Source organism: Pogona vitticeps, chromosome 4, assembly GCF_051106095.1.
Source record: "Pogona vitticeps strain Pit_001003342236 chromosome 4, PviZW2.1, whole genome shotgun sequence".
NCBI classification, from domain to species: Eukaryota; Metazoa; Chordata; class Lepidosauria; order Squamata; family Agamidae; genus Pogona; species Pogona vitticeps.
Window position 1 is genome coordinate 2914055 of NC_135786.1, and position 26199 is coordinate 2940253.

Below are 26199 nucleotides of genomic sequence, written 5' to 3' on the forward strand. Positions count from 1 at the left end.
CTTATATACCGCCCCATAGCGCTACAAGCGCTCTCCGGGCCAATCGAGAGCGCCAGAGACCATGCAATGTATATTTCTATGTGTTTTTTTGATTGTTTGCATCCACAGGGGCCTTGGAAATGACCCCCACAGATCCTGTGGTCCTGCTGCAATTTATAAATCATAGTGCTGTAACAGATGGCCACAAAGTCTGGGGAAAAAAGTGTCTTCTAAACGGTACAAGATGCTGACGGGATCACTCAGTGGTTGAGGTCTCTGGCTGTGGAGCCAGAGGTTGGGAGTTCAGTCCTCCCCCCTGTGCCTCCAAAGAGTCAGCCTGGGTGGTCTCGGGCAAGATGCATCGTCCCAGGGCGCCTACACAAGCAGGGACCAAAATAACTGCTTCTTGAATATTCTTGCTCTGGAAAACCCGTGGATCCCTTCCTTGGCTAGGTGTCAAACGTGTGATGTGCTGCCTTAAAGACTGAAACGGAGCGCCCGCAGCAGGGCGCCAAGCAGCCCTTAATCAAGAATGTCTGCAAGACCAGTAACAGGACAACAGCAAATTTATTTACAGTTGGGCTCCAATAATACATTAAGAAGTACAAAGGATATGGTGGAAATTGAGGATAGAAGTCAGACAGGAGGAGGAGGAGGAGGATTCGCTCAACTATCCTAAATTTAGCCGATCAATTGTCTAAGGAACCCATGGCACCAGCAACCCACAGCGAGGGTTCCTGGTTATCAGGCCTTGAATCTTGCCTGGTATGGCTTTGGCATGACGGGCAAGGAGAGGGGCCAGAGGGCACTACCGCTGCCAGCAGCTACGAATCTCTCGTTCGGTACGTATGCCAGCCTTCCTCAGGTTTGTGCCCTCCAGAATGTGCTAAATGGCAGTTTCCATCCTCCCCGGCCAGCTTTGCTTTCTTAGACCTCCTCCTGGGCCGCCACCACTACTAAGCATGGGGTAGAATTGGAAGAAGCGCCTACCGAAGGAGAAGCAAATAATTCCTTTCTTGGAGGAAGGAAGAGAAGACGCACCATGCGCCTCCGGGTTCCTTCCTGTTCCTGCACTTAACAGTAGCAGCAGTTCCCCACATCTGAGCCATGGGGCTCCTTGGCACATGAAGAGTGGAGCAAATTTCTCTGGGCAGGTGTGTGGGGGGTCTCAACCGTCGCCCACGTCCAAGAGTTACCGGGGAGGGTGGAGAGTCCCTGGGCTTTCTTCCAGGACTTCCAAGGAGGTGTGGCCGGTTTGCACAGGACATACCATTTATTAAGAGGCAAAAAGTCCAGGTAATTCTCCCATCATTCAGAGCAAGGGAGCGAGCTTGCCGCTGAGAAACACAGTGGTCACAAGTCTGCTTTATGTACCGCAACTTCCCGTCATGGGCGGAAGAAGCACGACGGACAGAGGGGTTACAGCTTGGAAGGCCCTGTGCGGAAAACGGCGTTCACCCAATTCTGAAGGGGCACCTGCCCAACACCAAAATGGGCAAGTTGCTGGAATGGGAGCATGGCAAATCTCCCCACAGACCGTTTCCAGAGAGTTTCCCTCTGGCCGCTGCCACCTCTGCTGGTCCCCCCCCCCCGCCCCCCAGCCACGGCACATGCTGCTCTCTGCACAGTAATCTCTCCCTGAACTCAACAACAGCTTCACCAATCTGTATCTGTCAGTCCCCTGTTGCTGCCACAACACAGAAAAATTATAAAAAAAGGGGGGGGAATCACTGAGAGGGATGCTTCTGGGAATTAAAACAAAACAAAACCACCCTTATATCCAGAATAGAATAAAAGTTAAAAAAATGCAGATTATCTACACACCCTTCCCTCCAGGCAATTCCCCCAACGTCATGGACAGTGTGCGCCAAAGATTACATTCCGAAAGCTGAACTATTTTTATTTCTTTTTCTCCCCCTCCCCACTGAGTTTTGCTTCCTTGGGAGAAACAGGAGATTGCGCCTCATTTCCTTCCTGGGAGGAAACGGAGTGACCAGTTGCTTTCTGCCCTGCTGACCTCGGAGCCCCTTCAGTCTATTTTCACAGCGGCGTAAATCTTACGGACAAACATGTAGGCTGCATAGAAGCCAACAGTCCCAGTGAGGAGCCAGAAGGAGAGGACGATGAGGGCGGTGTAGCCAAAATAGAGCGAGGAGGGAATGAACTCCACAATGTCCAGCTGAAAGGAAAAGAAAACCGCAAGGCGAGGTCAGGTCAAGGAGCTTGGGCGTGGGGAAACGGCGCCACCCCCGCTGCCCAGTGCCCCTCAGCTGGGGACGGCTGAACCCCACTCGGCCCAGGGTTGCCCACCCAAAGAAAGCAACCAAGAGGCTGTTAGGCTCAGCCACGGCACAACTCCCTGAGCCTCCAAGCAGGAAACAAACCCATCACAGGCTGCAAAAATACCTTATTCACAAAGTAGAAGATGGCATAAATCATAACGTAGAAAGCCGACCCTCCAGACACAAGGAAGGTCCTCCACCACCACCGATAATCCTGCCGAAAAGAACAGAGAGAGAGAGACCACCTTGAGTCTGCTGATGCGGCTCAGCTTCCCTTCCAGGCCCGCTTCCCTTCTTCTACAGGACACAGATCCAAACTACACACCAGGGAGACACATTCTTCTCCCTGATAGCATGTGTCTGCTGTTAAAATTAATCTATTTAAAGCGATAGGACAATCACCAGTTTTAAAATAACATGCAAATACCATATCGAAAACCAACCAATATAGGTCAGAACCAGGATTTTGAAAACATTTAAAAATATCTAGATTGCCCCCCCCCAATATAATAAAGCATTCCCTTGAAATGAATTGCTTAAAAGCCTTCCTAAAAAGGAAGGCCTTTGCCTGATAACCAAACGGCTAGACGGAGGGAGCTGACCTGGCATCATGGGGCAATGCATCCCAAAGCCTGGGAGCAGCCACGGAGAAGTTCTGTTTTAAAGCCTCCGTTTGCACGCACATTGAGAAGTTTTGTTTTAAAGCCGGTGTGTGTGGGACATTCAGACTAGCAACCCTCCCGCCTGCTGCACACGCATCAAGAGAAGCCTAAATGTGCTTGCACATTTTATTGACTGGCTCGTACACTCCATCTCTTTCTGCCCCAAGCCTCACTCATGGTTCCCTTGGATCACAAACCTACCCTCATCTACACATCCGTGAACTGTGAGTGTGGGAGGTAACCCTATAGATTTGGGCTGTCCGTGTTTGTATTCCACCCCACTAACCTCCCATTGTTCCTGAAAGATACCAGTCATCTTACCTCTGCACACAGCTGGAAGTACACCATGACGATGCTGATTTGGGAGCAAGACACCACGAGGATGATGAACACCAAGAAGAGGAAGCCAAAGAGGTAGTAGAACTGGTTCTCCCAGATGGCCTGAATCCCAGAGAGACCAAAAGAAAAAAGGGGGATGACCATGAGGGACAGACAGCCCCAGATTGTTTGATTAGGGTGGGAAAATGAAAAGACACACACAGTCGGAAACCACTGCTTTAAAGCATTTTCGGGCTGCAGGAAGCTACTGTGGCTACTTCAGGAGACAACCAAAGACTCACAGAGAGGCTGCGTCCTTTGGCACTGCAGCGAGTCTAAGATGCTCCTTAAGCTACCGGGCCTGCCTGCAAAGGGAGCTGAGGCGTTAGCCTAGAGAAAGCTCCCTACCCTAATACCTTCGCACACTCCCTTTTTCAATTGCAGAGTACTTTTTTATATATAATGCAACCTTCAGGCACGCAGGACCCATACAGGAATTCTGCCACCCATCCCAAACTGGCGACACTGCCTTATGAGAGAGAGGTGTTGTGCCACCATATTGTGTGGAAGAGGAAGCCAAAAGGCATCTTCTACCGACAGTCCCGTTAACAGCAGCCCGAGAGATAGCTCTACTCACATCTTCCAGAAACATCTTAAATTTTGGTCCCCCCCCCCCCCGCCCAGATCACTTTCCTTCCCCAGCAGGCTGAGGAAGAAGGGGCCTCAGGGAAGTTATCACTGCCCACCCTGCCTAGGTATCCGGTGAAAGGCATCTCCGCTTTCCCCACACCAGAAACTTTTCTGAAAGCCTTTTCTCAAGCAGGCATGGTGATGGGAAGGATCTGGCCCACCAGAACAAGCTGCGTTTGGCCTCTCTAGGCTTTAGAGGAGCCATGGCCACCGCCGCGAGGTCGCGCCTGACTCCAAAAGTGACTCTTGGCCACCCCCTTTCCCCTGCCTGCCTTGAGATTCTCTCCCACCCCGGTCACACCAAACTCCACTATGCAAACGGTGACGGCCACTGGAGAAGCCGGGGCAGAAACAAGGCGGCTGGGCCCCTGTGCTTACACTGAAAATGAAGAAGAGTTCAATGAACATGGCTCCAAAGGGCAGAATTCCAGCCATCAGAATCCTAAGGAGAAAGAAGACCGTTACTATTCAAGCATCTCGTCATCTTAGATTTAAGAACCAGGGACGGCTATCCATGGCCATCATCCCATTGATCTACTTGGGGCTACTAGTTGTACGCTGAGTGCTTATGACAAGCCCCTCCATTCCAAGGGGGGGGGCTGCCTTTACTAAAAGGACTCCCCAAAGAGTGAAAATGCTCTCCGTGGCTGCTGGAGGGCAGAAGGGTTTTTTAAAAATTCTTAATATATTTCCTCCCAAAATTAAGGAAACTAATTTAAGAGAGTGAAAGGGATGCAGGAGCAGATCCCGTCCTCCCGGTTTTAGGGGTGGACGAGTCTGTGCCGGCTCTCCTGGAAAGGGGTCCGCCCCCTAGGAGAAGATGGGAGAAAAGCTTCCAGGTCATTCCCAAGCCTTTCCTGCCACAGAAACCTGCTTCCCCAGGATATCGATTGTTGGATCAGTCAGACCGGAAAAGTGGCTCTCCGGGCGACTCACCCGACAAATCGGTTCATGTACCACCTCTGTTCTGGGATCTGCCTCGGGATCTGGTTGGTCCGCACGGGATTGTCGTACGGCTGCTTGCGAAACCCAAAGTAGTAGCCCAGGTACACCAGGGGCAAGGAGATGCCGAACCACATGCACAGGAGAGCCACCATGGTGGGGAACGGGACCTGAAAAGGGGGAGCCCGGCCCGTCAGTTCCCCCCCAGTTTCACAGACCACAGAGGGAGACCCAGCTGGTGGTGTGGTAGATGGATCACCACCACCCTCTCTCCCAGGCCAACCTCCAGAATACCCCTAGAAAACATCCACAAACAAACTGCCCCCAATTGCCATGACACTAACCGCAGACCAGGGACTTGGCTTTATACGAGAGATGAGCACTGACCTTGGTTCACAGGTTCCTGCTGGTTTGCATACGTAGTACACCACAGGCGCCACGTGCTCCATTCCCCCGCCTCCCCGGTGGGGCCCCCCACTCACCAGCTGACCCATGCTCCTCTCTCCTCCTCCTCCTCTCTGGCTGTTCCACCGTCTCTCTGGCAGGAGCCTGGGCTTCTCTGCCCCACCTTGGCTAATCGCCCACTCAGACAAGGAGGCAGGACTATCAGCCCTGTGCTCCTGCCGGGGACCGGAGGAAACATCAAAGGAGGAGGAGAGGAGTGTGCGCCGACGAGCGAGTGGGTCCTTGACCAGGGAGGTAGGGGAAGGGAACATGCAACACCTTGTGATGTCGTGCAGACCAATGAGCACAAACTTCCATATTCAGGTTTGTATCTTTCTCTGCTTTATATTGTATATTGATCAAAGACTGCCGAATCGAAGCTTAGAAACTGTTCTTAAATGTCTTTTGAATATGTGCAAAAGTGTGACACATTTGGACAGATACAGAATTCTGGAAGTCATCTGGGTTTGGAAACTGTTCTTAAATGCCTTTCAAATATGAGCAAAAATAAAACCCTATTAGTGGATCTGGAGGGAATCATTTCTCCCCTCCCTCTTCAAAGCGGCTTTAGAGGACATGAGATACTACCATAAATAAAACCATTAATGCTTTCTGGGTTTATAAGGGGAGGCAGAACAAAAGGCCGGCCAGCCTAAAACAAATAGCCGGTAGTGGTTATACATCGGGGGGGGGGGGGGGGGGCAGGCAAAAGACTAAGGGCTGGAAGGAGGAGAGATGGCCGTCCGGTCCGATGCGTACCGCTCCTGTCGAGTGTTTGCCCCAGATGAAACAGTTCAGGATGAAGCAAATCCCGAAGACGACTCCCGGGTACAGAGTGGCCGTCTGTAGGGAAAGAAGCAAAGAGGACTCTCCATCACAGCCTGCCAGGAGAAGAGGGAGGCTGCGGCAGAAGGTCGTGGAAGGCTTTACCAGGAGGATTGGGCAGCTGGCTCTCGGCAGGGCCTCCGCCGTGGATTTCCTGCTGCTGCTTCGGCAGGCAGCGAGAGGCGAGGGCCCTTCTAGGGATCCCTTCCCACTGTCCCATTCTAGGACTGCAGAAGGGCTTCTGGGATCTGGGGGACAGACTGAACCAGGAACCGGGAAGCCAGTTCCACCTCTGCCGTGGCTCAACCCACCTCTCGCTTTCGCCACGGCAATGCGCACCCTCCCACCTGCGACGAGGAAGAGTCTTTTAAGGAATACTAAGCAGCACCACCACCACTAGAGTGTCGTCTCTTATTAGGACTTCTTGGGGCCAAGGCAAGCATCCAAACAAAATGAAAGGGAAATAACCAAGTTTTCGATACCTTCTAAATCAGTGGTTCTTAACGTGGGCGATAATGCCCCCCAGGGGGCGATTTCATTTTTCAGGGGGGCGGTAGAACAAAAAGGGGCGGTGTGGGGGCGCTGGAGCAGAAGGGGGCGGTAGGGGGGCTCTGGAGCAAGCCAAACCTGTGAAGATGGCTGCAGCCTTTTTACAGTGTGAATGAATATATATTTTCCTCCAATTTTAATTTAGTTTCAGGCTTTTTGTCTTGAAATTTTTAGTTCCTGCATTTGTTTTTATGCCCTTTTTATATTTCTTTTTGCGTCTTAAAATTCACTTGCAACTAAATCATTAAATGTTACTTTTTTGGGGGCATTTCATTTTCTTGGAATTTAATTTTGTTTTCAGGGGTCATTGGATTTAAGTGTCATAAATAAATAAATAAATAAATAAATAAATAAATAAATAAATAAATAAATAAATAAATAAATAAATTTAAAAAAAATAAAAATAAAAAAATGAATAAATATCACCGTGGGGAGGGGGTGATGATAACTTCCTCAATGGCTCAAGGGGGCGTTTCTTTCAAAAAGGTTAAGAACCACTGTTCTAAATGGCCAGATCATTTTTTTTTCCTGCAAGGTATTTGCTTTCATTTGTTGGCTTGTTTTTAAAATAAGAGACTCCTGGGGATCACCGGACGGCTTTCTCCGACCGTCTCTCAAGCCCTTTAGAGAAGGGCTACTTTATCATCATAATCAAGACCAGGTCAAACTCTAGGGTAGGAGCGGGCCACTTTGGTGGGTCTGAGGGCCAACGTTCTGCCCCTGGGAACCTCTGGAGGCCGGGCAGACGGCCCAAAATGTCCCAAAGCAAAGACGAAGCGAACAGCAGGAGCTTGAAATCCATTTCCAGAAATAACATGGCACAGAGATGTTAAAATGTGCACAGAGACCCTGGGAATTTTTGAAAGGTGAGCTGCCATTCCTGGAGATGTCTGGCAGCTGCAATTTACTTTCTGTTACTAGAAAAAGAAAGGGCCAAAGAAACATGGGGGGGGGAGCCCTCCTCTGTCCCCAAACCCGCTTCTGCCCTCCACGGCCAAGCAAGAGAGTCGCTTACACAGAAAGCACCTTTCTTCCACCGATGGCCTTTCAGCGTCCGATATAACCGTCCAGCAGAGAAGCCGCCAAAAACCCTACAAGAGAAGCAAGGAGGAGGAGGAGGAGGAGGAGGCTAACCTGCCTGGCCACCCAGAGGAGGGGGGGGGGTGGATGGGGGGGGCATGCAAACCAAAGGTCACACCTACCCCATGAACATGAAGAGGAAACAGGCAGTGGTCATCAGAGCGCCCCGGCTGGACGGAGACAGCATCCCCAGCATGGCGACGACTGCAAAGCAAGGCAGGAAAGGGTCAAGCCCGGCCTCCCGCCTTGAAACCAGAAAGCCAAAAGACAGGCTTGTTCTGCTCTGAAATGAGCACCGCTCAAAAACCAGGCTGGCGTTCATGGAAGGAGGTTCTCTCTTGTCTGTTCTTTGCATTGACTCTTCCGGAGGCATGCTTTGCCCGCCCCCAGACTGCCCATTGGCTTTCCTATTCTCCCGTAATACACAACCAGGCAGTTTTAACAGGGAGGAGAACTGAAGCAGGCTGGAACGTCCCAAAGAGGCTGATGGAACCAGACGCCCGGGAGGCAGCGGAGGATCCCCAGAAAAGGGAAATGGAAAGCTGGACAGTTTCCAGAGGAAGTCAAACAACAAAAGAGGGTTCCCCCCCTAAAATGGGGGGGGGGGAGAGAAACAGAGAACAGGGGGCCCGTGTGCTGCTCCACCTGGAACCTCCATGGCGGCAAAAGGCGCTTGAGGCGTGCTGTATGCCTGCCTCCGTTCCCAAGACCTGGCGAAAGCAGCTCGTGGCCTCTTTGCTGGCCATCCAAAGAGTGAGCGCACACACACAAGAATTTTCCATGGAGCCCTCAGAATGGTAGCAGGCTCTTCTTCCCAAGACCAAGCTCTAAAGTTCTGTCATAGAACTGCACAGAGGGCAACGATCATCTAGCCTAAAACCCTCTTGCCTCCCCACCTCCAAAAAAACCCCTAGGGCTGTACTTGTTTTCCTTAGGGTTCCACCTGCCTTCGCCAGAGCTTCCCCAGATTCAAGAAGTCAGGCCTCTGAGCTTCGGGGCTTACAATTCAAGACCTGAGACGAGGGAAGCAACTGAGGAAGGGGAGGGGCGTGGAGGCGAGGGCGAGCTCCAGCAAGGCGGAACCGCTGGGAACTCGGATGTTGGGCCTGACGGTTTGTGCGCAAGGCGGAGCTTTGGGGAGGGATTTGAAGAAAGAGATTTAAGCATCACCCTGGTGTTCTAGAAGTTAGCCCCAAGCCTACAGGGCTCAAAGAGAAAGGGCGCCGTTTTCTGAAGGGCCAGGAATCCTTTTTGGTGGTAGAAAGCCAAGGGGACAGAGAGAGGAGAAGGGACGGGACACAAGGAGCAGAGAGAAGGCATCGGGCAGAGCAAGGCACTCCAAACAGACGGCTGACACAAGCAAAAGGCAGGGGCACCCTGCTCCTGCCACGCCAGGCGTCCCCCGGCCCAGTCTCTACGGAGACTCCCCATCCTACCCTTTCTACCCAAGCAGCTGCTCGGGCCCTCCGGCGGATACTCACAGATCACAATCAGGATCATGCAAAAGAGCTGGATCCCAGAGCCCAGCAAGGAGCTGAGGATCATGGGGTACTGAGGGGGCCGGAAGACATCCCCGTGCACCAGCTTCCACCCGGATTCCTCCATGGTGTCTTCCTGCAGGCAGAAGAGAGGCAAAGCAGCACTGTGATGAGGCCCACAAACGGGGGCAAGAGAGAACGAACAGCCCCCCACCACAAGCCGTTGGAGGCAAATTCACATTTTGCAAGAGTTAAAACTGCTTCCAGACATGGCCTGCCATGGGGTTGGGGGGAAACAACAACCCATTATTCTAAGAAAAGAAAGTCTGGTGATGCTTGTCAGGGATATGCTGAAACTGTTAAGTTAGAGGGTTGCTGCGGACACAGGCTTTCATGGCCCAGTGGCTCTTTCCTTTAAACAGCACACAGTCACCCTGTGGAACTCACTGCCACAAGGCATAGGGATGGTGTCCACCTATCTGCAAAGCAAAAGCCTATCACTGCCATGTTTATCATGACAACTATATGTACTACATATTCAGAAGTAACTCCCCCCACCCACCCAATATGAGTCTCCAGGGTACAGGGCTGTAGGGTGGGGGACAGGGTTCCTATTGCTTGCTGGCTTTGCAAACTGTCAACCGTCCCCTGCTAGACACAGGGTGCTGGAATAGTCTGTCCCGACCTCTGGCTCTCTTTTGCTCTTAACTGGAGGTGGGCATGTGCCTGAACTCATGCCTCTTTGTCTGAAGGAACCTCTACAGCACCACAGGCCCCGGGTGGATCCTTCCCTCCCCGACCCCATCCTGAGCTGGTTTGCATCACATGCTTGCATCATGTGCTGCCGGGGCCCGGCCCAGCCCTGCCTCCTCAGATAGCCAGCCACTCCAGTGAGGAGGTAGGAAGGGGAGTCTCCTCATGCATCCGGCTGACGGAGGAGGCAGGGCCGGACCGGCCAAGATCCTGGCCAGACTGGAGCGCCACCAGAGAAGAAGGACACCGGCAATGCACCACTCAAAGTGAGTGGCCCAGCTGGCCCGTGGGGTAGGGGGGAAGGATCAGCACCCGTGGTGCTGCGCAAGTCAATTTGTACAAAGAGGCATCACTTAAGTTGTGCCCCCTCTCTTAACCATTTTTACGGCTGATTCCCTGTCCCCAAAACCTTCCCAAAGGGGATCTCCCACCAAGCCGCCAGCACTTGCATCTCGTACAATGTCATCTTCCTTGTTATAGTTGGCAATATCCTTCCGGAGCGTCCGGATGATGATCATGCTGAGAATCCCTGGGGAGAAAAAATATATATATATCCTGGAATAAGCACATTCCAGCCCAACCCCCTGAGTTCAGATAGCATTCACTCGCCAGTAAGTAGCACACATATGCAGTAAGTGTGACGGCAGCAGGGAGGGAGGGAGAAGGATTTGCCCGAAGGTGCTAAGAACTGGAAGCAAGGCGGGGACAGGACCATGGACAGTAAAAATTGCCCTATGAGTCCCGCACGCCCATGGAGTTGTATCCCCAAAACCTGTGTCTTCTGCTTTCCACATCAGCATTTAGGTACCCCACGTTAAGACAGGTTCTTGGGGAGGCCTGGGGAAATCTACCCTCACAAAAGGCACTCGGGGGCTAGAATCCTGTTGCTTAATGTAGGCAAATCGTACTAGAGTAGGCCCATTAATCCAACATGGATTTAGCGCGTCAACCCTTCCACAAATCCCATTGATCCAAATCAGGTTACTAACGGCGACTTCACAGGAAGTCACAACCAGAGTAGGCCCACTGGAATCAGCAGAACCTCCAGAGGAGTCAACTCACTAAATCTCCATTGATTCAATAAGCCTACTCTAGCAGGATTTGCTACACTAACATTCAGTGATCAAGAAGCCAGAGTCCTGTATCCGCAATCGGTGACGGTCTGCTGCTCTCCTTTGCACCCTCAGCCAAGAAGGAACAGCTCAGCTGGTTGAGAACCTTTAGAGCCCAAGCTAATCTTCCTTTTCCCAGCCACACTCAGGAGAAAGGAGGCCCTTCTCCTACAGCCCCAAACTCCCAAATACAGGGATGTCCACTGCATTTGTCCAGGTTAGGCTGCTGTTTTAAGAGCGAGCACCCGCAGAGACTGGTTCCTAGGCATGGAGGGGAGACAGAGCATTCAGTCCTTTGCGACCTTTTAAAGATAAACACTTGTTTCATTCTTTACAACAGTCCTGCCTGCGGAGAATCGGGAGCGTACAAGGCCATGCTCAGGGAGGCACGAGGCTGGGGACGGCTAGACGCAGGCTCTTGGCCCGCCATTTTGGACCATGGGGTTAGTGGGGGTGAAGTTTGCAGCAAGAAAAGCAAGGATCTGGCATCGAAGATTGCATTTAATCGGGATTCAATGGCACCCCCTCAAAAAACAAACAAACCTACACCTGTGCATTTTGAAGAGCCCTTGTTCCACTGCCTCCTGAGAGCTACCGCCTGTTTCTGAAAACTTCTGGGAGGACGGACAGGCCGACAAAGCACTGAGCCTTTGCAGTTTTGGGCTTGGGACTATTTTTCAGGGTTACGAGGCTCCACTACCTTTTTAAGATGAACACTTGTTTCATTCTTTTCAAATACTTGTATACTTGTTTTTCTTAGCTTTTAAATATTGTCTCCTACTTAACGATGCAAGCCACCTTGGGTCCTTCGAAGGAGAAAGGCGAGATAAAAATATTTTAGATAAATAAATATCCAAATCAACCCTGAGTGCTCACTGGAAGGACAGATCCTGAAGCTGAGGCTCCAATCCTTTGGCCATCTCATGAGAAGAGAAGACTCCCTGGAAAAGACCCTGATGTTGGGAAAGAGTGAAGGCAAGAGGAGAAGGGGATGACAGAGGACGAGATGGATGGACAGGGTCATCGAAGCGACCAACATGAATTTGACCCAACTCCGGGAGGCAGTGGAAGACAGGAGGGCCTGGCCTGCTCTGGTCCATGGGGTCACGAAGAGTCGGATATGACTTAATGACTAAACAACAACATGTATGTAGGAAAGTGTGAAGGCAAGAGGAGAAGGGGATGACAGAGGATGAGATGGATGGACAGTGTCACCGAAGTGACCAGCGTGAATCTGACCCAACTCTGGGAGGCAGTGGAAGACAGGAGGGCCTGGCGTGCTCTGGTCCATGGGGTCACAAAGAGTCAGACATGACTTAACAACAACAAAAATCCAAACCAACCAACCCACGGCCCCAGAGCCTGTGGGAACTGGGTGGCCTTGAGGCTCAGAGAGGGGATGAGCTGCTATTTCCTGTGTTCATGCATCCGTTCATCATCACAGATAAAAGTTATTTCCTATAATGCAGATGGCCCCTCAATGATCTGAATCATGGAGGCTCCGAGTGAATCATACCTGGAGATTAATACATTACTTCCGTGAAGGAGTAAATTAACTTCTATTGAAAGCACGTGGGCACATAAGACTAAGAGATGATCTGGAGAACTTCCCTGTGTGTCTACTTTCCAACGAGGGAGTATTTTCCATACAAAGCCTCACTGTGAAACGGCGCCTAACTCCAAGGGGTAAAAGGGAACTGGGGCAAAGCTCATTCCTCTGCCAGTCTGTTCACCAGCAATATTTTGTTTGGAACACCTGCCAGGTGCCCTGGGATGGCACACCCTCTCCACTGCCGTCAGACAGCGCCAGCATTTACGCAAGGTCATGTGGAGAGATCAAGATCTGAACCTTTACCTGTTACCTTGCATTTGTCACCTATAAATGTAATCCACAGACATGTGAACAGGCCCGTGTAACACGCGTGCGCCTGAATGCCCCTGAGTCCACCAAGTCACAACCAGCTCACTGAATGCACACAGAGACAGAATCCCAGCCCGCCTCTTCTCTCTCACCTGAAAGGAAGAAGACCACCACGACGGAGTTGATGATGGAGAACCAATGTATTTGCACGTCACCCATGGTGAGGTAGGTGTCCCAGCGGGAAGCCCATTTGATGTTGCTTTCCTACAGGAGAAGGTTTGTTACTTTAGGAGAGTGCCCATCACAGACGAGAGTTCCTTATTCACCCCTTATGTGAGAGGCGGCTCGGGTGGGGCTCCGAAGGAAACCACTGACCCCGCTAAGCCCTTTACTTTTCAAGCGCCTTTCAGGGGAGGTTCTCAAAGCCGTTAGCAATGTTGAAATGTAATGAAGCAACATGAAATAGATGAAAGGTACCTACCTGGAGAAAGGTCAGCTGCCGAGAGCCAGCCCCTCTCTCCCTCTCCCTCTCAGTCCCTCCCCACTTCCACCCACTAGGGGTCGCTCTCTCCACCTGCCAGGTCCCCCGAGACGGCACGCTCTCTCCTGCGCGACCCATGGGCTCGAGGGTGAATGCTGCTGGACCCTCTATGTGGGTACCCCCAACACACACACACACATATATCGCTGCGGTCTTCTGCAAGCCATCCTCGGGAGCTTTACATCAAAACCAGGGTGTACATCTTTTCCACACTATTGGCATCACACCCAGCTTCAAAGCCGCTTATTCGTGAAGAACACGAGCAAAGCAAAGGGCGAGATGCCCCTCTACGGCTATGTAAGGATCTCGCCCCGCTCGTCGGATGAGGGCAGGGCAGATTTTCCCCATGGAGGAGAGCCGACAACATGGCCAGCGATGCCACAGGAAGAGGCTCTTATGTCCAAGGAGGGGGTTACTCTTCCTTTACACCCAGGAAAAGGTGCCCAAAGCAAGACCGTCCCGTGGCATTTTAACCCATGGTGAGGATTTGTTTTGTTTTTTTTTAAAATACATATAACAGAAACAGTATCTTTTCTCAACAATCTTTTAAAAACAGCAGCATTGCAACCACTGACTTCTTTCGGGGGGGGGTTGCAGGTGAAGACCTGGCCCATTATAGATATGCTTGTTTCCACTGTGGTGTTTGTTAGTTTGTTTGAAGATACCTTAGACATGGAGTAACACTGTAGCTGTAACCTTGGCTGTCACGAAAGGAATGGAAGGTACGAATCTTAGCCGCCCTCCATATCCATCGCTCTGATTCTGTGCCACCCTCCCTCCTTGCCAGCTTACTACACACACACAGACAGACACACACACCCCTCTCACCTCCCAGTGGACGGAGTAGGTGAAAAGGAGCTTGTTTTCCTTGGTGGGATCAATCTCCTGAGGGGCTGAGCTGGCAGCTTCCGGCAAGGTACACCCCCCCTTCTCATCCGCCTTCAGATCTAGGAAAGAAAACCGTCGTATCAGGATCCTGCTTTTCTCTTTCTTTCTTTCTAACTCCAGTGTTCCAATCCCAAGGCACCAGATCTTCCAGGTACTCTGAGTCACCTCCACATCCCACCAGCCCAGCCCTGCATGGCAGTCTTCGAGGACCAGGGTGGGCACCGTGAAGCCCTCCCGGTACCACGGGTCTAAAATGGCCATCCATCTCAGCCAGCAAAGGCCAGGGTGAGGTCCAGCCGTTAACTGCCCTTTTGCCCACTGGCCCAAATCCTTCTACCTCGTCATCCAGACATTGCACAAACAGAGTAACTTTTGGAGGTGAGCTGCTGTATGTTAAGAAATCACAGCAGACCTGACCAGGTGCCTACGGAGTTCCACGCCCCAAGCCGCAACAGATCACATCTAAGGCAACCTTTTTGAGCAATTTGACAACCCCCCCTCAAGAGGATTCTGGCCACTGTCTGACACACAAAGTTCTGCCCTTTGCTCACATATCCTAGACCTTTGTGCCATTTCTCAAACATCTACCCCCACCTTCAACCTCCCCTGTAAAAGCAACACATAAAACTGCAGAATCCAGACCCTTTGCTCCATCCAACCCAATATGAACCCCTGCAAAGCCTGGCAACAATAATCCAGGACCTCAGGCACAGGATGTTCCCCTGCTCTCCCTCCTGGAGGAGGCCAGGGATGGTACCTGGAGGCCTCTGAATACAACGCACCGGGCCATTACTAGACAAGGGAGGAGGGGTTGTATTCATATATGAATACGAAGCTCACCTGCACGGGTAGCCGGCACAATGACCACCCGCCTCCAGAACCTGCCGTGCCACTTACTGCGCGGCATGCGTGGCTGGCGTCATCCACTGCACCCCAACCATGGCAACGCGGCCCCACCTTCCTGCTCACCTGGCCACTCCTGGAGCTGAGCAGAGAGACTCGTCCTCCCACCCCGTGGCCGGAGGGGCTGGGAAAGCAGGAAGGTGGGACTGTGGCCACTGGGCTACTGCTGTGATTGGAGCGCAGGGGAGGACGCTGGCCATGCACGCCATGGGGTAAGTGGTCCAGCGGGTTCTGAGAGAGTGGTTGTCGGGCCAGCAACCTGTGTCAGTGGGCTTCCTATCTGTATACGAATACGAAGCCCCCCATGTCTAGCCATGACCCTTCCCCCTAAGGTGAGCTCTCCAAAAGGTACCTGTAGAAAACCCACAAGATCAAGCAGGCACGTCTTCCACCTTTCACAGAGGTCCCTCAAAGGAGAGTCCATACAATATAGAAAAAAAAGATACTGCCCACAAAGAAACGAAGGCAGGGGAAGATGGCCCAGAGCCCAGTTCTTCACAAGACAGACAGGGCAAGCTTTACTCTCCTCCCAGGGAGTCCACAACCAACCCTTACCAGCAAGCTTGATGCTCTGTGGAATGACTTCAAAGCGAACCACACGGTACGTGGGGACCTGGTTCTCTTCCACCTCTTCTCTGTGGTAGTAAAGGATGAAGGAGAGGTGGTTGTGCAGGTAAAACTAAAACAGATTGACATTAAGAGATGTCAGAGGCTCTGGAGCAGTTAGCAGGTCCTATCTGAAGGGGTCGCCCTACAGCATCTCCCCGAACGGTCTGCGGGTGGGCTTCGCGAGCAAAGGAAGCTACTGAAGGATCCCCACATCACCAGTCAGGAAACTGGCACGCCTACGACGTGAAGCTGACCGAGGAAGCCGGCGATGCACAGAGGAATCAGTCTCTTGCAACTTCTGCAGCCACTACCGTCACCCTAACCCCTGCCTCTTTAATCATGGAAGCAGCAAGAAGAGAGAGACAACTAACCAAAAAAAAAAAAAAAAGGGTTGCACTCTGACCATCTACAAACGGAGAACTGTCTTGCAAAAGAGGAAGAGGCCAGACAAGACAAGACCTATCGCTCCATGGGCGTGGTTGGCACCACTCGACGCCTCTCCCCCCCCCCCAAGCTGGTCATGGGGATGCTTATCAAAAATCAGGAACTAAATTTGATTATTTTCCTGTTTTTTCTCCACGCACACCCCTCCCAGCTGCTTTTTTAGGGAGTCTATTATACTGTTTCAAATCCTATGGCAGCAGAATTGGGGGGGTGTCACATGAGGTATCCGAAATTCCTCCTCTTCCTGGTTATTTTATTTATTTTTTTTTTTTGCTTTTCCTTTTTCTGTTGGGGTATTTTATTTATTTTTTGCTCTGTGCCTTTATGTTTTGTTATATTCCCCATGATTTAAGCATCAATTAAAAAAATCCCTATTGCCATTCCCAGGCCCAATGGTTTTAGCATTGGGGGGGGGGGCTCTAAGGATATTTCTACATGTCACTTAAAACAAAACAAAAAGGAAAAGGACACTGGAAGTATTCAGATGACTAAATAAATAAAGCAACATGGCTGAAAACTACCATTTCTGGAGTTCTTGGTGGCCCCTGTGGCAGGGGCCTGGAGGGAAAATATGTCCTCCAAGATCCCCCCCCCCATACCCTAAGGTATTAGGATGCCCGGGTGTGGATTGCAGGAGGGTATGGAGAGTACTCGTAGCAGAGTCCAATGCCCGTCCGCCTTCCCTCCCTCCCTCCCTCTATTTATTTATCAGACGTCTATGCCACCCATCTAGGGGCCTCCCATGACTCTGGGCAGCTTACCTACATTTAAAAAAAACACAATACACACATTGGTTGTTGTTCCTGACATTTCGCCAGCCTCTGTGGCCAAGGGCATCTTCAGAGGACTGGAGTCAGAACGCTGTCAGCCACAGAGACTGGCGAAACGTCAGGAAGAACAACCTTCAGAACACGGCCAAGAAGCCCGAAAAACCCACAACAACCATTAGATCCCGGCCGTGAAGGCCTTCACGAATACAATACGCACATTCTTGGCCCACAGTCAGATGGCAAGAGACGGCGCCCGGCCTAAGCCCACGGCCCGGTTCCCTCAGACCCTCCCGCCCCCAAAGGGAACCCAGACCTCTTCACCTTACTGCTGTCCATGAAGCCAAGCCGATAGCCGTGCTCGAACTGCACGTCCTTGTCTTTGCTCTTTTCCTCCTCTTCCCGATTGGAGTAGAACTCCAGCCTCGTGGCCACCGGCAGGTTATCGGCGATGCTGCAAGAACAAGCCTTTGGATCAAACCCGTTTGACTGCTGCCCAGCCGGGGGGGGGGGAGAGGAAGGCTGATGAGACTTCTGGCGTGTGTGTGTGTGTATGTGCATGTGTGCGTGTGTATGTGTGTGTGTGTGTGTGTGAGAGAGAGAGAGAGAGGAAGGACTCACAGGTGGACGTAGTATTCCTCCTGGATCCGCTCAGCAATCAGCTGGCTGGCTTCCTTGGACAGGACCACAGGATTACTGGGGCCATTGCATAAAACCTCACACTTCTTTTCGACGTTCATGAAGACCTGGAATGGGGTGTTGACAATCCTGTCCCCTCGGAGGACCTCGCCTGCGGGTAAGGAGGAAGCAGAAGACTGTTAGGAGACTGTTAGCTGGGCACCCCCTCTAAAAGCGCCTCGGCGGTCAGGACCAACTACGTTAAGCTAGATGCTTGCAATCGCCAGACTCCCCTTGAGCTAGCTTCATTATGTTACATTAACCAAAGACGCAATCCAATTTTATTCCCTTCTGCCATGTTTTGGGGGCGATACCTTCAACCACCTGAAATTTCTTGGGGGGGGGCTACCATGCAGGAGTAAGCTACCAGGCTCTGTTCATTGTCCATTACACTCCAGGCAGTTGCTGGAGCAAGGGGGAAGACCCCCAATAAACTAGATTTACGACAAACAGAACAGGGGCCCTGCACCCTTCTGAATGGATCCTGCACCCATCCAAGGAACACCTTGGGCTACATCAGGAACTCTGCAGGTGAAATGATCAACATTTCCTTTCCTTCCCCCTTCTCTGCAGCCTCCTGTACTGCTCTGGAGGGTTTCCCAACCCTCCAGAGATAGCACCGGGATGCTGTGTGTGTGTGGCATTGACAGGCAGACGACCACCACTGCTTCCACCCTCGTTGCCAAGAACGGACTACAAAGGATTGAGACTTACCAAGGTTTTCTGCTTTGTATGTGATTGTTTGGGGCTGGCAGAATGGCAAGGAGTAATATTCGTAAGGCAGCTGGGTGCGTGAACTGGTGAGCTTCACCGCCTGGAAGATGAGAGATGCGGTCAGCAATGTTTCTAAACCACGAACATTCCAGCCAACAAATTGGAGCATGTTCAGAGGGAGGCAACGAGAATGATCAGGGGGTGGTTGGAAACCAAGCCCTATAAGGAGGAAAGACTAAAAGAACTGGGCATGTTTAGCCTTGAGAAAAAAGACTGAGAGGGAGATAGCATTCTTCAAATATCTGAAAGATAGTCCTACAGAGCATCAGTTCTCGATCATCCCAGAGTGCAGGACATGCAAAAATGGGCTCAAGCGACAGGAAAGCAGATTTAGGCTGAATTACAGTATCAGGGTGAAAAACCTCTTAATGGTTAGAGCAGTACGACAATGGAACTCATGACTCTGGGAGGTGGGGAGGGCACCAAAGCTGGAGGCATTCAAAGGAAAACTGGACCGCCCTCTGTGAGATCTGCTTTGATTGGGATTCCTGCCTTGAACAAGGGGGTTGGACATGATGACCTTAAGAGGCTCCTTCCAACTCCATTATTCTATGATTCTAACAAATGCCCTCAGAAAAAGCAAATCCATACATCCCCCTTTTATAATCTGGCTTCTGTCCCATTCCCTCTCCACTAGGAAAAATCCTACATCAGAAGGGAAATGATTGAGACAGGCCTGCAAGCCTCCAGACCCCTGGCTTAGCTCAGCAAAGGCTATTCTTACCATCAAGAAGGGTTAAACCTACTTCCACCCCTCAAGAAGTTTTTAAGGACAAGAGAAAACCCACTGCTTTCATCAAACAAACAAACAAACAAACCAAAAGCCTCAGAAGGTCTGGATGCTGCCCACAGCCTACAGTTGATCTTTGGCAAAGAAACTGTGTGTAACCTCCAACTGTCCCATAGCATTCGAACTCTATTCCTCAAATATGCTGAAGTATAGACAGTGGAAGCCACTGTGGTTTCCAGCTTTATTGGTACAGGGAAAATGCGATGAGAGTAGAACTGACTGGGGGGGGGGCAAGCCCAGCACCCTCAATAATTAGAGCATTTCTATAATGCTTTGGAACAGTAAACGCCAGACTTTTCAAGCCCATAAAACAAATGGGCTCCTCTTTCAATTTTATACAGCCGAGTCCTTCCTCTGCCCTCTCCTTCCCTTTACTCTCCCATTTTCCTAGGGAAAAGGGGCACCAGCCGCCTCCCTGAGAAGCCAGCTTCACTAGGCCTTTGCCTGCCTCTTCTCCAATGGCCATCAGATGGTACAAGAGGAAGAGGCAAGAAGGAGTCTCACCCCAGCACTCCCTGTTGAAATGGTCGCCCTCCCAGTGGGTCCCTGAAAGAGAGACCCCCTCCGTCTGGCTGCATTCTGCTGCTGGCCACGAACAATGGGACGAGGTTACGAATCCGTGCTTGGGGTCCCGTCTCCTTTCCACCTCTGCTTCATGTCCTTGGAGACGCTGAAGCCTCAAGGCAGAGACTGACTTGTTTTTCATTGCTTTCGACACCGTTCTGGGAGCCTTTCGGGCTGAGTCACACTTTTATAGCCAGACTCCTCATGATGCTACGCCTGGCAGCACAAGCCCACTGGCGTAAATTCCAGCAGTAAACGGCCACCAGTTAAAAATAGGGCACGGACACTGGTTGTTACCCAGCAGTCCTGTGACTTGACACACACAACACGTTTGTTTTCGTCTCAAGTCATATGATTAGTGCGTTAACAACAAATGTTTATGGCAACTTTTAAACAGCTGGCAAGAGAAACTATTTAAAAGAAATCAAATTAAAAACATGTATCAGTCAAATTTCTGGAACCCAATCCAGCTGAAGTGGGGTAATTATGAGTAAAAAAATTAATAGAATAAAGACGTATTTTAAAAAAAGAGTTTGCTTTATGACCTGACAATAGCTTATAACAGAATATGATATTTTATAATCAGCATTCATTGACCTTAGATTTTGGCCGGCTTTATGCCCATTAGCTGTCAGCCTACCTTGATTTCTACTGGATCTTTCTGATGGAAGTTCATGGGGGCAACCCCTGGCACATAGAAGCCGCTCGCCCCATGGCACAGGAGCAGCAGCACAGGCAGACACGTGAGCCTCTCCTGCAAAAACGAAAGAAAGAAAAAGAAAAAGCAAGCAGATTTTGTCAACAGACCCCACTCCATTCAGAAGGACAGAAAAGGCATTTGTAACACTGCTGGATGGTTGGTTTGTTTTTCAAAAAAAGGCTGAGCAAAAACGGAGCCACAAAGCTGGCTCAGGAATTTTGGGCAAATCAACCAGAACCGCAAAAAGCTGCAGACAGAGGGAAACCAAGAAAGGCATCTAATCTTCTTGCTGCTAGCAAATCCCATCATGGATTCTTCTTTTCAGAGAATTCCAGCCACAAGGGGGGGGGGGGGCAAAGATACTGGACGTCTTACTCAACAGGCAACAGTGGGAAGGTGCAGACACGGAGGCCAAGGGCCAGGGACCCATGCTTCCCAGAGGAGTAAAGCAGGCTTCTGGGCTCAGAGAAAAGAAGAACCCTTGACACCCAAAGAGTCAGGTTTCCTTTCTCGCTCTTCAGCATTTCCTTCATCGCTTTCATGCAAAGTCTAATATGCCCATCTTCAGGGTGGAAAAATGCAGCCCATTCACGACTGCCCATTTCAGCTTCCTTTAGTGAATCTGTTTCTCCCCATCTCTTTCACACAAATGCACTTTGTTTGCTTGTTTGTTTATTTATAAACAGCTATACTCCACCTTTCTACAAAAAGGACCCTGGATAAGTATTAGTCAGAATTAAGATTTCAAACAGTTCAAATCATGTAGGTAAGTAAGCACAGGAAGGTCCAATTCCTCCCCGTGTAAGTATTTCTGTTGATACTGAACAGGAATGGGGGCTAAGAAAGCTAGCTGAGCCCCTTCTCGATAACACACTAGCTTTGTATGCAGAAGAATACTGACTGCATTAACCCGGGGGGGGGGCGCAAATTTCAAATACTGGGATTACTTACTTACAGGATGAAGCTGGTATAACAAGCGGCAACGGACTTGCTGCTCAGAGTAGCATTTCAACCTTTAAAGCCACCAGCCAGAATTCCTGCTCTCTTTCTCTTTTTAATCACAAATATCAGCTTCCCACGTGTTTCACAACCAGAATGGTGTGTCGGGAAGAGACAGGTTTGCCCCATGGGACCTTAGCTCCTGATTTCAACTTTAAGCTAGGTGACAGTCACAGATTTTAGCAGCGGAAGTTGTAGACATCATTTGGAAAAACAACAGAAGGCAGGAAAAATTGCTCTAAAAATATACATTACCAACAGACAAATGCAGTAAAATTAATTGCCCATCTCGAGTTAACTGCGACAACTATACAAGCATTTCCAGGCCAAGAAGGAAGGACACGCCTAAACATTACCTGAGTCAGTGTATTAGATTAATAATCTATCCAGACCAGCCTTCTGTTTCGGACAGTGAATGAACTTCCAGCACAGAGGAAGGAAACGATTCAAGTCTCTGTGACACACCTTCCTAGACACACAACCGTCTCTTAAACTAAGGAAAGACGGTCTTGGGAAGGGAGGAATACACCTTATTTCTACTTTTCTCCCTCAACAGCAGTAGCCAATGACACCAATATAAATCCTCAGCGAAACCTAGAATGCAATCCTTTCCTGGGGGTTCAGGATTCACTTCTGCATGCCAGTATCCCCAGAACCCTTCAGCTCAGATGCAACTCAATACAGGAAGAACCTTTGAGTGAACTAAATTTTCGGCAATACTTTATTGCAGGGGGAAAAGTTTGTATTGTACACAAAAATAACCAGCAGGCTCACAAAATAAACACCCCAATAATTCCCGGTTGTTTACAACCCGGGTGGGGTGGGGGCGTATGGAATGTCTAGTCCAATGTTATCTGGAGGACGCACGTAAGAGCCCTGCAGAATCAGGCCGAAGGCCTGCCCAGTTCAGCCTTCTGTTCACTTCGTAAAAGACACCTTTAGACACCCCAGCAGGCAAGGCATAAGGGCAAGAGCTACATAGATCATCCAATTCATTTTAAGGGGCTTTGGGAAAATGTTCCCCACTGCGTATGAAGCAAATATAAGGTTCACCAAAAAGAAAAATGGATGCCTATTTTAGAAACTAACAGTGCCTATGTAAAAAAAAATTGAAAGTTTAACGTCAAGAAGATAGTCCATGGTCTCAAGCAGGTGCCAGAAAGCAGACATGTATTTTACAAGGCACAAGTCCTAAGACCTCCAGAGGCCTAGGTAAAGGTTCCCTTTGACATTTAGTCCAGTTGTGTCTGACTCTAGGGTGCGGTGCTCATCCCCATCTCCGTTTTTGTTCCATTTTGGGTTTTTTTTCCAGTCTGTAGGTTGATTCTCTGGCTGCAAGTCGAACCTAAATTTTGCGGCCAGAGAAGTCTGTAACTCAAAAAGTCTGTAAGTGGAGCCGTCTGTAAGTCAAGGGTCCACTGTACAACATCATGTAACGCACAATATCTGCATTTCAAAGAACTTCAAGAGTGAACAAAAGCAAGGCATATATAATCTGATCAACATCAGATCCCTTTGACATCCAAAGTGGAGTGAAACAAGGCTGTGTCCTCGCGCCGACCCTGTTTGGGATCTTTTTTGCTGTCATGCTGAAGCAGGCCTTTGGCCCTGCAACAGAAGGTGTCTATCTGCAAAGCTCCTCTCTGTAACGCTCAGGAATACAAGAAAGGAAAGAGGGATTGATAGCGAGCCCTCCTGGATTCCTTTTGTATGTGCAGCACTTTAGCCTGGTATGGAGAAAATATAGAGATAGTTCTACTGCTCTCACAAATTACACATAAACTTTGTATCACCTATTAAAATTGGTCAGCAAGAGATTCAGGACCAAGAAAAGCAAATACAGTACTTTTCCAAACCTGTCAGTGGAACTTTGCTAGCATATGACAGAGGCGACAGTTATTATTTGGAAGACTTTAACACCAAATTAGATAAATTCATGAAAGCTAATAGCCCCAAGATCTAAACAGGATCTCCACATTCAAAACTAATACACCACTGAACACAGGGTGCTTATGAGCGACAAGTGAAAATCACAGAGTTACAAGATGTAACAATACCACAGTGCTGAGGAGCCTCGGATAGCCGAGCTGCCTGGCCCAGTGCGGAGAGCCATCCGTCTCAGGACGGAGAATTTAGTCCAGCCTTTTAACCAATGCAAGAAATCTGCTAGTACACCATCGGTTTCTTCCTAAAATCAAGTATACCACCACTGTCACACGGAGTGTTGCACTGCTGAACACCTCAAGCTATCACAACATCCTGTTTAATGGGTTTCAGCCTTCATTTAGACATCAGCCTGAGAAATCAATGGGCCAGTTTCAGGAAAAAAAGACTGGACTGGACGGAGCTTTGGAATAACTCCTGGTCGAACAAAGCCTCTACCATCCCTGTCCATAGAGAAAAAACGGCTGAAGAAAGTACGACAGGGAAGGAATCTAGTACAGATCTCACAGGATCATATAACTCCACACTCCCTGTGGAGATAGCATAGTACCTAAGTTAACAGCGGATGGGGAAAAGGAATTACACAAAAGTAAAGGTCACACAAAACGGTTTGTCTTGAGATCAAGCGACCACAAAGTTCCCAACCAACCAGAGTGAAAATTCCATTTCCCTGACTCGAGGAGCACAAATCTGATTCACAGTATGCTTAATCTATTAATGGCAGCTTCGCAGTACACTGCAGGTGGTAATTACTGTTTCTGCTCCATTTTATACAAAGGAAAATCCAAGGCAGCTTCTGCTAAGGAAAAAGCCGTGCTGGGTGCAAATTCTACATATTGTACTGTACACTGTTTGGAAAGGGCATGAACGAGGCCAAGAACCCCCCCCCCAAGTGCAAATTTACAAGCCTGGCGTGACGTTTTATACTTTTGGTGTAAAACGTCACACCAAGAGACTTCCTGCACAAGAGGACACCTGGACGTCGGCTGATAAGGCAGGAAACCTCAAAAAGCTGCCAACAAATTTAAAGGCGTAAAGGCAATTAGGAAGGCCTGAATAGCCGGCGATAAAGGAACCGCTGCCGTGAGACTGTGATGGGGACATAAGATTCAGCAGCCTGGCCTGCTATTCCTAGCTAGCTCAGGGGGTGGAGGGTCTCTCTGGCTGGGGAGCCACAGGCTGGGAGTTCGATCCCCCTCCTCCCCCGCCGGTGCCTCCTTGACTCCCATCATCCACAGGGTCGAAGCAGGCACAGCCAAAGGGTCCTTTCCAGCTGAGCTGAGGGCTTGAGGCGCCTTTTTTTCTTCTTTCCTTCCTTGCCCCGGGAGCTCCTGCAGATCAGTCGCGGATTACCTGGCGGGGCTGGCTTGGCTTGGGCAGCCTCTTGGCAACATGGCGGGGAGGGGGGGAGGGATCGTCGGCCCCTCACAGGGACACACATGCCCCCCCCATTGACACGACCCACTGATTAAGTAGTTCCCTCTGGCACCGGCTTGTTCTACAGGGGCTTCGGACGCCTGAAGGCACCGGTTGCGCGTCGAGGGTCCCGGGAGAGAAAGAAGCCCGCCGCCGCCTCCCCTCCCGGGGCCCGGCCCCCTCCCCGGACCCAGACGCCCGAGGCCAAGGCCGGCGGGCGAGGGGGTGGGTGGGCGAGATGGAGGCGGCGCCCCTCCCTCCCTCCCTCGCTGCCCTGCCCTGCCCTGCCCTGCTGAGCCTGCCCGCCCGCCTGGGGCTCCCATCCCTCGGGGGAAGCCGCCCCCCGAGCCCCGCAGCGAAGGCCCGGCCCGGAAAGGAACGAGCCCCGCCGCCCGCCCACGCGCCCGCCCGCCCCGCTCCCGAGGCCCGGCCGAGCCAACGAAGGGGAAGAGAGAGAAAGACCGGAGGACTCCCGACTCACCAGCACCCCTGAGGCCGCCATCTTGGATCCACGTGTCGGCGGTGACGTCAGCGGAAGTGGCTCGCGGTTGGCCGAGGCGGCTTGTCACCATGGAGACGGAGGGGCGCGAGGCCGACCTAGGGAAGAGGGGCCTCCTTCTGCTCTCTTCCACCACCACCACCACCACCCCCGCCAAGGAACGACCGGAAGGAGAGCGCTCCTGCTTCCGTCGAAGGGCCGCCCGGCCGCGCAGGGGGGCCTGGCGGGAGAGGAGCGGGGATCCTTCATCTTAACTCCTGGCAGAGTAGGGCCGGCCCCCGGCGTCCGCCATCTTGACTGAGGTCCAGCCGGCAAGGGTTGGGGGGGGCGTCAGCTTCACCCGAGGAAACGTCGCTGGGATCGTCCTGGGCGCCATCTTTACTGATGGCGTGCCTGGTTCTGCCCGGCAGCTTTGGCGAGGGCGCTTGCCTGACGGTGATAGTGAAGCTCGCGGCGCCATCTTTGGAAGGGGCAGGCTCTAGAGGCATGGGCTTAAAACGAATCGCTTCTTCGCCCAAGCCTGAAGGCTGTTCTTAGGGGCCCTCAAGTGACGGGGCGGGTTAAGGCGACCCCCACCGCTCTTTGAAAATCCCACATGTTTTAAAAAACCCTGTGAGGGTCACCATCAGTCTCAAAAGTAAAGCTGGGGAAGGCAACAACACTGGCCCATGGGTTTGTAATCTTGGAAATAGGCTACTGCAATGTCCT

The 26199-nt window shown here is 50.9% G+C and overlaps 3 protein-coding genes across 3 annotated transcripts in view; 2 read left to right on the forward strand and 1 right to left on the reverse strand.

Moving 5' to 3' along the window:
- LOC144588812 (uncharacterized) overlaps window positions 1-26199 on the forward strand; it is an 856730-nt gene that overhangs the window by 550682 nt on the left and 279849 nt on the right. The window lies entirely within an intron of this gene.
- The window catches only part of LOC144588813 (uncharacterized), a 398202-nt gene that overhangs the window by 302520 nt on the left and 69483 nt on the right, over window positions 1-26199 (forward strand). The gene's annotated exons all lie outside the window — the stretch shown is intronic.
- TM9SF4 (transmembrane 9 superfamily member 4) lies at window positions 528-25645 on the reverse strand. Its single transcript, XM_020807854.3, has 18 exons — window positions 25474-25645; window positions 20574-20687; window positions 18520-18619; window positions 17749-17917; window positions 17452-17581; window positions 15863-15986; window positions 14345-14463; window positions 13128-13239; window positions 10461-10531; window positions 9253-9385; window positions 7894-7975; window positions 7707-7782; window positions 6077-6160; window positions 4868-5043; window positions 4310-4373; window positions 3245-3364; window positions 2386-2475; window positions 528-2158 (listed from the first exon to the last, which is right to left on the reverse strand). Exons 1-18 carry the CDS (start codon window positions 25492-25494, stop codon window positions 2009-2011), a joined length of 1935 nt encoding a protein of 644 aa, XP_020663513.3. The 5' UTR covers window positions 25495-25645; the 3' UTR covers window positions 528-2008.

Bases quoted from the DNA above. Each gene is read 5' to 3' on its own strand.
- TM9SF4 (XM_020807854.3), bottom strand. From the start codon at position 25,494: ATGGCGGCCTCAGGGGTGCTG. The intron at 14,464-15,862 runs GTAAGGGTTGGT...TTTCTTTCCTAG, and splicing joins ACAGAGCATCAAGCTTGCTG to ATCTGAAGGCGGATGAGAAG. The intron at 13,240-14,344 runs GTGAGAGGGGTG...CTTCTCCTGTAG, and splicing joins CCTACTCCGTCCACTGGGAG to GAAAGCAACATCAAATGGGC.